This window comes from Myotis myotis, unplaced genomic scaffold (assembly GCF_014108235.1).
Source record: "Myotis myotis isolate mMyoMyo1 unplaced genomic scaffold, mMyoMyo1.p scaffold_m19_p_2, whole genome shotgun sequence".
NCBI classification, from domain to species: domain Eukaryota; kingdom Metazoa; phylum Chordata; class Mammalia; order Chiroptera; family Vespertilionidae; genus Myotis; species Myotis myotis.
The window spans coordinates 61,827,433-61,838,505 of NW_023416324.1; the positions used below are offsets into that span (position 1 = coordinate 61,827,433).

General features: G+C 40.4%; 1 protein-coding gene across 11 annotated transcripts in view; it reads left to right on the forward strand.

Moving 5' to 3' along the window:
* Positions 1–9,611, forward strand: part of PRKACB (protein kinase cAMP-activated catalytic subunit beta) — a 120,511-nt gene extending 110,900 nt beyond the window's left edge. For all 11 annotated transcript variants that reach the window (XM_036348245.1, XM_036348248.1, XM_036348243.1 and 8 more), the window contains one exon: positions 6,284–9,611. In XM_036348245.1, the coding sequence (XP_036204138.1) occupies positions 6,284–6,409 (126 nt within the window). In that variant the 3' untranslated portion in view covers positions 6,410–9,611. The remainder of the gene's footprint in view (positions 1–6,283) is intronic.
* Positions 9,612–11,073: the final 1,462 nt, after the last annotated feature.

Here is an 11,073-nt window from a genome sequence, read left to right on the forward strand (position 1 = left end):
GTGCTGGCAGCCGTCAGCCTGGCTTGTGGCTGAGCAGAGCTCCCCCTGTGGGAGCGCACTCACCACCAGGGGGCAGCTCCTGCATTGAGCATCTGCCCCCTGGTGGTCAGTGTGTGTCATAGTGACCAGTGATTCCCAGTCGTGCTGTTAGGGTCAATTTGCATATTACCCTTTTCTTATATAGGAGTGCCTGGGTGAGGGGCTGTTGGCTGTTTGTAGGCTGGCCACAGCCCCTACAGTGTGGGGGTCCCCACTGGGGTGCCGGGCCATCCTGGGTGAAGGACTGAGGGCCGTTTGCAGGCTGGCCATAGCCCCTTCTGGGTGGAGGGTCCTGCTGGGGTGCCTGGCCAGTCTGGGTGAGGGGCTGAGGGCTGTTTTCAGGCTGGCTAAGCCCCCCAGCGGGGACCCTCGCCCCATGAGGGTGTGGCCAGCTTGGGTGAGGGGCTGATGGCTGTTTGCAGGCTGGCCACAACCCCCAGCCACCCAAGCTCCCAATTGAGGCTGGCTGGAAGCAGATATCTGGGATTTATTTGTCTTCTATAATTGAAACTTTGTTGCCATGAGCGGAGGCCTCAGCCGGCTCAGGGCTGGTGGGAAGCTTGGCTTCCTCCATCGCCCAGGCAACCAAGCCTCCTGCTTGCTCCAGCTCCATGGCTGCCGGCTGCCGTCTTGGTTGGGTTAATTTGCATATAGTCGCTCTGATTGGTTGGTGGGCGTGGCTTAGGGTGTAGCGAAGGTACAGTCAATTAGCATCTTTTTCTTTTATTAGTGTAGACTAGAGGCCTGGTGCACAAAAATTTGTGCACTCAGGTGGGTCCCTCAGCCCGGCCTTTGCCCTCTCGCAGTCTGGGACCCCTCGGGGGATGTCCACCTGCTGGCTTAGGCCCGCTCCCCAGGGGATCGGGCCTAAGCTGGCAGTCAGACATCCCTCTGGCAGCCCAGGAGCTCTCGGGGAATGTCCACTTGCCAGCGGGGAGCAGGCCTAAGCTGCAGTTGGACATCCTTAGCGCTGCTGAGGAGGTGGGAGAGGGCACCCCAACGGGGACCCTCACCCCATGGTGGTGTGGCCAGCCTGGGTGAGGGGCTGAGGGCCATTTTCAGGCTGGCCACACCCACTTCACAGTGGGGGTCCCCACTGGGGTGCCTGGTCAGTCTGGGTGAGGGGCTGATGGCCGTTTTCAGGCTGGCCATGCCCCCTGGGCGACCCAAGCTCCCAGCCTCTCCATTTTTTCTTTTTCTTTTTTCAGCGCCTCCTTGAGCGGAGGCCAGGGCGGGCTGGAAGCAGGTATCTGGGCTTTATTTATCTTCTATAATTGATACTTTGTAGCCTTGAGCAGAGCCCAGGGCCAGCCAGGGCAGGCGGGAAGCTTGGCTTCCTCCATCACCAGGGGTAATCCAAGCCTCCTGCTCACTCCAGCTCCGTGGCCGCCGCCATATTAGTTGGGTTAATTTGCATATTCGCTCCTGCTTAGCTGGTGGACATGGCTTGTGGGCGTGGCGTAGTGGCGGGGTGATGGTTAATTTGCATGTTTCTCTTTTAATAGTGTAGACTAGAGGCCCAGTGCATGAAATTCATGCCCGGGGGCGGTGGGGGATTTCCCTCAACCTGGCCTGAACGCTCTCCAATCTGGGACATCACTCTCACAATTTCTCTTCTAACCACTCGCCTGCCTGCTTGCCTCATTTCCCCAACCACTCTGCCTGACAGTCTGATTGCCCCCTAATCGCTCCCCTGCCAACCCGATCACCCACAACTGCCCTCCCCTGCCGGCCCAATCGCCCCCAATGGACATCCCTTACCAGCCCATTTGCCCCCCAATGGCCCTCCCCTTCTAGCCTGATCTCCCACAACTGCCCTCCCCTGCCATGACCCACCTCCTCCACTGGAACCCCCTCCTTTGCGTGAAGCGGCGGAGACGCCAGGACCAGCCTCCTCTGCACCATGCAGAGCGGCCACTGGACCCTGCCTCCACAGTGCGGGTGGCCATCTTGTGGCGGCCATCTTGTGATGACATCACACAAGGAGGCTTTTATTATATAGGATAGATTGTAGGGGAAATACATGATTTCTTGTTTTTATTGTAATTGGCCACCTTGCTAAATTCTGTTATTGATTTCCATAACTTTTTCAGTGATGCAGTGACTTTATTGACAGGTGCAGAGGTATCATTTGCCTCTTCCTTTTCAATATTTATACTTTTATTTCCAAAAGTAATATGCTAGAATGTCTGGAATAATATTTTAAATCAGCAGTGCTGTTAAGCTACTTGTCTTGTTCCTCTTTGGAATGGGAGTGCCTTTCCTGTTTTACAAACATCAAATACAAAATTAGCTATTGGTATTGCATAAGTATTCTTGATCAAGTTCAGGATATATCCTTCATTCCTACCTAGTATACTGTATTTTATCTTTGACATATAACTGTGATGAAGTGTATTGGTGAGATATCCTCATGTTCCTGAAGTGAACATCATTTATTCATGGGGGATTATTTCAATATCTGCCTGAAATCAATATGCTAAAACTTTATTTAGGATTTTCACTTCCATAGTCATAGGTTTTATTGACCTATAGCTTTTATTTTTCTGGAGTTGAGCTTACATGAATTCATAAAATGAGTTTGGAAATTTTCTGTTTTTTATTCTTTAGGAAACTTAAGGAACATAGAAATTATCTTGTATTTATTCCTTGGAAATTTTAACAAACTAATTCTTTAGATATTAGTGTCTTCAATTTTTTGCCTTTTCTTGAGTCAGTTTTAGAAATGTATATTTTTAAATAAAATTAATCATGTCCCTTTGTAATTATCACTGTTTATATTATCTTTATTCTTATATTTATTGTTAATGCTACATATAGATATATTTATTAAATTTGCTTGAGGTTCGTCATTTTATTCTTATTTTAAAGATTATGGCATATTCATAATCTTTTCATATTTATAGTTAGATATAAAAATTTCTGCTGTTGCTTAGCGAACATTTGCTAAGCTATGCATATCATTATTGTATTTTTAAAAATTATTTTTAAAATGGTATAGAACTGAACTGCTACTGCTCATTTAGAGTTTATGTGTTTTCCAAAGGGCATGCCTTATCCCAGGTAGTACATAGCTTATCTGCCAAAAAGTAATACACTAGCCCTAGCTGCTGTGGCTCAGTGGATAGAACGTCAGCTTTCTAACTGAAGGGTCTCAGGTTCGATTCCAGTCAAGGGCACATGCCTGGGTTGCGGGCTCGATCCCCAGTAGGAGGCATTCAGGAGGCAGCCAATCAATGATTCTCTTTCATCATTGATGTTTCTATCTCTCTCTCCCTCTTCCTTCCTCTCTGAAATCAATAAAAAATATATTTTTTCAAAAAAAGTAATACACTAGAACAAACAGGTTATAGTACTGGGCAAATGGATTGACAGCAAATCTTGATTATAAAAAAATGGATTTGGGGATCCCAGGATAATTTACAAATAAAAATGATCCAGTATTTTAACATAGCTCTTTGTTTTAATATTTTCTCAATTATAACTATGCACAGCAGTACAAAAATAGTAGTTAACTTGAATAGTATTATATTTTTTACTCTCTGACAGAGTGTTCATAAACAATGAAATAGCTAAAAGAATCTAGCAGAAAGACCAGTAACCAGGAAGTAGTTTGGTAACTCGAACTGTACAATCATTCTCTAGAAATGATTGTATCAATAGGTGTGATCCCAAATTGCTTCCTGACCAGACGTAAGGCGATGGTCTCCTTAGCTCCTCCTATGCCTGGTGCAAACAGCGTCCATTCCCCAAAGCAGGACATGCAAGGCAACCAGCTGGCAAGCAAAAAGATGATATTAGATGTTCCAATCCTACTTATTTTCACCTTATTTAAAATGTCTTATTTGTATGTATGTCTTATAATAGTAGAGTCATGCATGTAAGTAATTTATAATTAAATAAATATACATACATTTGTGGCATATGCTCTATGTTTTATTAAAAGTCAGATAAATCAAAATACTTTGGAGAACACAGGTGTGGCTATTAGAAAAGACTCTAGGCTAGTAGTAGAGAATCATGAATTTGAGATTTCTTTAGCCACTTATTAGTCATGTGAATTTGGCCAAATTTTTGTTTCATAATCTGTCGGATACCTGCCCTGCCTCTCTCTAAGTGTTGTATTGAGGAAGAAATGATATAGCCATATGTATGATTATTTGTAAACACTATAAATGCTGTGTAAATTGTATTATATTTTCAGCTCAGCATTTAAAATCTTTTCCTCAAACATCTTCAGTATATCACATAATCTTTATAAAGACCACATTTTAAATAATGGAAAGACAGTTTTAGGGTCCAAGGAGAAAAATGTTCAGAATTTAACAATTCTGTAATTTTAAAAGAAATTTATTTTTCCCAACTTTCAGAAAGTTTTGATAGCCAGATATTTTAAACAAAATAACCTTGGGCACTTAAAAAGGAAGGAGATTAAAAGTAAGTCTAAGAGTTAACCTGTAACTTCAGGAGAAAGAAATTAAGGAAAAGAGGATGGAAAAGAAAGTCTTTAGAAATAAGGAGCTGATAAAAGAAAAACGAGAGTTCTATAACCTTCAGTGCCAGCACTTGATGCCAACAGTTAGTGATCTTAGAAGTCTCTAAAAGTGTGTGTTGGCCTGTACTATTCCTTGAATGAAAATGTTGAGATTATAGCAAACCTACTGTTTGCTTTTTTTTCTAATGCTATTATCATTTAGGGACTTACAGGCATTTAAAGATACCATCATGTATTAAGTGGGAATCTATTTCCTTAGTGTTTGGAAACTGGCAAGCATTTGTTTTTCCTGTTATTCCGAAATGTGTGTGTTTTTCCATACCAACAAGCAATTAACTCAGTTCTTACACTATCAACCTGGAGATAGCGTCAGATCCCACTGGTAAGGGCTCAGTGCTAGAAAACTAACCCCCCGCCCTCCCATTTCAGCCACTAATCTCAAGTCCAGCTCATCACCAGTACGTCTGACTAACCAGCTCTTGGGGATTGATTCATTTGCTAGAGCAGCTCACAAAACTGAGAAACTTTACTTACTACCTTACCAGTTTATTATAAAAGGATATGACTCAGGAACCACCAGATGGAAAAGGTACATAGGGGCAAGGTACATGGGAAGGGCTCGGAGCTCCTGCTCTCTCCCAGGGTGCCACTGCCCCCAAATCCCCACGTGTTCAACAACCCAGAAGTTCTCCAACCCCATCCTTTGGGTTTTTTTGGAGGCTTCATTTCCTAGGCATGATTGATTAAATCATGGGCCTTTGGTGATTGAGCTCAATCTTCACCCTCTCCCCCTCCCCTGGAGGTCTGAAGGTTCCAGTCCCCTAATCCAGCGATTTTCAAACTTTTTCATCTCAAGGCATACATAAACTAATTACTAAAATTCTGGGGCACACCCAAAAATATATTGTGTGCTGATCTGACCAAAAAAAAATAGGTATAATTTTGTTTGATTTACCAAAAAAATAGTAGTTACCTACCCTTTTTGCTCCAAAGTGACTTTTAAAAAAAATCAGGTGCCTGCCGAAACCGGTTTGGCTCAGTGGATAGAGCGTTGGCCTGCGGACTGAAGGGTCCCGGGTTCGATTACGGTCAAGGGCATGTACCTGGGTTGTGGGCATATCCCCAGTAGGAGATGTGCAGGAGGCAGCTGATCGATGTTTCTCTCTCATCGATGTTTCTAACTCTCTATCTCTCTCCCTTCCTCTCTGTAAAAAATCAATAAAAAATATATTTAAAAAAAAATCAGGTGCCTATACTTGTATATAAGGACTTCTGGTACCAATAATTAACCAATCAGATGCAACCTTATCATATAATATGTCCAATAAGATGCAACTCTATTATATGACCTATGTATTTATGGTTCAAGGCAGGCATTCACACCTGACAGCTAGTGTGTTGGCTGTTGTCATTTTTTATTTGACAATCTAAGGGAAAAGAGGTCAGTGCCCCTGATTAAATAGTCAGGTATTGCATGTTTTAAAAATTCATGTGGCTCCCTGGTTGAAAATCGCCACTCTGATCACTTGGTTGGTTCCCTTGGCAACCAGCCCCCATCCTTAGGTAACCCTGGGACTTTCCTAGAGTCACCTCATTAATGTAACAAAAGACGCCTTTTCCACTCTCTGTACTTTGGAATTTCCAAGGGTTTTAGGAACCCTGTCACAAATCAAGATGAAGACCCACTATATTTCTTATTATAAATTGCAATATCACACTTATTTTCCTCTCTCTCTCTCTCAATTGTAGGTTGAAGCGCCATTCATACCAAAGTTCAGAGGCTCTGGAGATACCAGCAACTTTGATGACTATGAAGAAGAAGATATCCGCGTCTCTATAACAGAAAAATGTGGAAAAGAATTTAGTGAATTTTAAAGATGAGCAACGAGATGACAGCAGAGCTCACGCTCAGTCTTTGCACTCTGTTGGGAGAAAAGGTGGAGCTGAGACCGTCCTTGTTGAAGCAGTTACCTAGTTCCTTCATTCCAGCGACTAAGTGAGGTCTTTATTGCCATCATCCGTGTGTGCACTCCGCGTCCTCCTATGTAACCAGGCACCGCTAAGCAAGCATTGTCTGTGCCATAACACAGAACTAGACACTTTCCTGCTTCTCTTTGGTTTGTCTTTCTCCTCCCCCACCCCCCCACACACACCCATTTTTCCTCTTTTCCTTTTCATTAGTCCTTCTCCAAACAGTGCTCCATTTTATTTTGTCGGTGTTTCAGATGGGCAGTGTTATGGCTATGTGATTTTGGAAGGGAAGGATAAGTGTTGCTTTTAGTAGTTCTTGTCAGTATTTTTCTTGGTCACTGGCTCGAGCATATACTGTCCAATAATTATTTTACTTTGAGTAGCTCGGACTCAGTTTTGCCAGAACTCTTGACAATTTTTGAAGACAGAATGTTTTATCACCAAGGAAATGTATACAAATTAAAACAGTAACTTTCTTAAAACGCACTGTTCTGGCAATAAGTTTGGATAGACTAATATAGAGTAGCTATACCCAGAAATATGGAATCCTATAGATCTATTTCCCCTCACCTCTTTTTTATCATCCTCCCCTTAAGTGTCCAGCCTGTGTAGTGTGACAGGTGTCTCATTCACAGGCAAAACCAATGACATGGATTATCGACACCCAGATTCTCTCCCTTGGTATCAGCGTTTCTGTAGTATTAGAGAAGAGTTTTAGGACTTCTAAATCTTGTCCCTTCCGTAAGGGTTTTAGCCAGTATTTTAATAGAACATGACTAATGAAAGTGACAGAACTTTGAGTTTTTCAAAGAAGTCCTCATTGTAAACAATTTTAAAGGAAAAGAAGCTAAAAAGGACGTTAATGGGAACAGATACTTTGCTAAATCAAACAAATGGCTTAATTTTTGTAAACACTATAGACACACTTTTATTTAAATGCGGTTTTTCATTTGTTTTTGCTTTGCTATGTTTTGCCACAGTGAAGAAGAAAGGAAGTTGTCCAGGGTATTATTCTGGTGTACTATATTTGTCAGCCTGAGGTAGAGGCACTGTGGCAACTTTGGCTTTTATCCTCTGCTTCATCAAGGAGGAAAGGGTCAAACTTTATAAAATGGCCACCATTGTATTTTAATTTTGAGTTGTGATGTCTTCAGATATGTAATAATTTCCAGCCTGTTTTCTTTCAGTAAAGAGAATGTGTGATCATGCAGGTACAGTTTTAGCGTTGGAGTTTAGTTTTTTTATATACTCTTTTGCCAACCGACTTAACAATGTTGTGGTCATGTGGAAATTTCAAGCACTTTTGCACATTTAGTTTAGTGTTTGTTGAGAATTCATGGCTTAACTCAGTTTTTTAAATAGCTTTTTCATTTGCTTTTAAAATTTCCCATCTGGTTTTCTCTCTGTCAGTGACCTATCATAAAACAACACACCCAAATAGCTGAAAATAAACTGTGCTCATTTTTATGATCAATTTACGTGCATATAAGAGTTGTTTTCAGTCAAACTGATCGTAATGTATATAAGCATTCTATTTGCTTCATTATCGGTGCAGGTAGGTCACTGACTCTGCTTCTTTTCATCTCTGCCACCCCCTAGTGAGACCTTTGTAGACACTGGGAAAGCCTGTCTGAGGTGTTCTCTGGCTCAATCTGTACATCTTTTGGTTGTCAAGTGTTTCTGCATGGTTATGTCATTTACAGGCTGATCCTGATTTCAGCTTTCTGTCCACCTATATATAAAATGTGCAAGAAAAATATGAACTACTTTGCTGTAGCAAGTTTGCTGTAACAAAAATATATCATCATGTTAATAAACTTATAAAACATCATTTGTATAAAATATTTTAATTAGTGTTTTTGTATTTCATTTAGGCCCAAGAACATGCTGATCATTGTATTCTATATGGATGCTACAAATTCTATGGTAGCTTTGTTGTATATTATTGTAAAATTATTTTAATAAATCATGGGGATGACAATTTGATTATTACATTTTAGTTTTCAATAATTCAAAAAATTTCTATGAATTCTAAAAATATTTTTTTTTAATGAAATTGGTATTGTCCAACACAACTCGCTGTAGAATCTATCTGGGTAGTTGACCCATAGGCAATACATTATTGGTTTGAGAGCTATTTAGCCATTACATTTTACTCTCTATTTAAAGGACATGAGCAAACTTTTAAATATATCAAGGGAGTCTATTTCCAACCAATCAAGTACACTGAATTAGAATATCTTAAAATTATACAAAATTCTCAGTTTCTGCCACAATTTAGCCAAAAACAATATAAAAATTTGAATAAGAAGTAAGTGGCATGAATCAGTATTTAACCTCAAATTACATTTGAAACAGAAGAAATTATGCTTTAATTCGGTAACGAATAAGAAGATGGCATGTGAGCCCTAGACTGGAAGTCATGACATCTGAGTTTCAGGCCCGGTCTGTCACTATCAGCATGACTTTGGCCTCAGTTCTCTTATCTCTAAAATGTAAGAGTTCCATTAGGCAGTTTCTAAGGTCCCTTCTAACTTTCACAGGTGGTAAGATTCGTCTTATGACATTTTGAAGGGATAGCATGGTTTGACATTAATCTGACATTAAGGTGATCTTTTCAGGCATCTTTCTTCTTATCTCTTACAACTCTTTGAATATCATGTCTATTGATATTGAGAACCTCGTGTCTATTCAGATTCCCTCCTTCACTGATGCCAAATATCCAATTGATATCAAACTGTCAACCTACACAAAAAAAGATATTGTGGCTTGTGGGTATCACTATCATGTTTTTGATATGTTCATGTATTGATTGCCCATTGGCCTGAAATACTCATTATAAGCTTGAAGAAAAAATCATTTTTTCTTTCCCACTGAGTGTTTTTTTTCTGCTTAGTGTAAGAATCAAATGAAATAATGTATGTGAAAGCACCTTGTAACCTGTAACCTATCAATGTAAAATGTTAAGGTGTATTGTTATTTCTTCACTTCTTTGTTTCGAATGGAATTTCCTATGCACTACTGTAGCTAGGAAATGCTGAAAACAACTGTGTTTTTTAATTAATCAGTAACTGTAACATTAAAGTATCTTCAAAGGATAAAACAATTTACTGAGTATTGACTTCTGTTTGTTGCCCTTCTCTCCTGATCTGTTTTCTGCGGATACTACAGATGCTTATAGATTCCTAATTTGTATGTGTTTGGGTTGGCCTTTGGGTGGTGGGAACAGTAGCAGGGGAAGGAATGGCCACCAGTCTACTCCAACTGGGTGTTTACTAAGAAACTACTAGATTCATTACATCACCCCTAAACAGTGTTTCTACTTCTTCCTCATGCTATGTGTCCAAATTACTCTTAACCTAAATATGAAAATATTTATCTTTAAAGGCTTGTCACTACAAGATCTCTCATCCTTTTATAACAACGAGTTGTGAATTTACACATTTTTCCCCAGAAGTGCTTTTGAGCTTCATATTACCTTTTCCAATTTTAGCCAGATGGATTAGTGTGTGTTTCTATAATTGTCCTTGACCTCAAGAAATAATTTTTTATAGCTTACTGTTTTTTATTGCTGTGGTTGTTGCCGCACACATTTATAAATATTGAGGCACTTTAAAGCACGGTGCCTATTATTTTTATACCAGTGCTTACTTCATTATATCACTGTTAGAGCTTAATAAAAATTCCAGTTTGCTCTTTCCCTATGTAACTAATTTTAAAAATATGAACAGGCCTTCAGTGCAGAACTATCATTATTTGAACTCCACTTAATTTTATTTCTTATGCACAAATCTTGAATGTGAAGTTGAATACTTTCATTTTCGCCTTCCCAAACATTTTCTGTATGCCTTATTTAATAGCTTTTGTGTCCCCTGATAAGGACTGAAATGTGTCCCACCAAAATCCATATGTTGAAACTCTAAACCTTAGTACGTCAGAATATGACTGTATTTGAAGGTCGGGCCTTTAAAAAGAGCATTAAGGTAAAATGAGGTCATAGGGATGGGCCCTAATCCAATGTGACTGGTGTCCTTATAAGGACAGGAGAGTAGGCCCTGGCCTAGTGCTCAGCTTATTAAGTGTGGTCCCATACACCAAAAGGTTGCCAGTCTAAGTATATACAGGAGGTAACCAACCAATGTTTCTCTCTCTTTCCCTCTCAAAAAAAAAAGAAAATAAAAGGAGATTGGGACATAGGGATCACCCAGACCGAGAGAAGACCATATGAAGACATAAGAGGAAGGCCATCATCTACAAGCCAAGGAGAGAGGTCTCAAAGGAAGCCAACCCTGATGACACTTTGATCTTGGACTTTACTGCCAGAACTGTGAGAAAATAAACGTCTATCGTTTAAGCTGCCTAGAGGTACCTTGTGTTGGCAGCCCTCGCAAGCTAGTACACCTGCTGCTCATGCTCCCATCGTATATGCTGTATTCCCATGGTGAAAGGCTTGCACTGAAATTTCTTCAAATGCTTTCTACTTAGCCAAACTGAACTAATTTACCATAAGCACAATTTTTAAAAAAGAATCAGATGTCAGTATTGTGGTCACAAACCTCAATGCACCT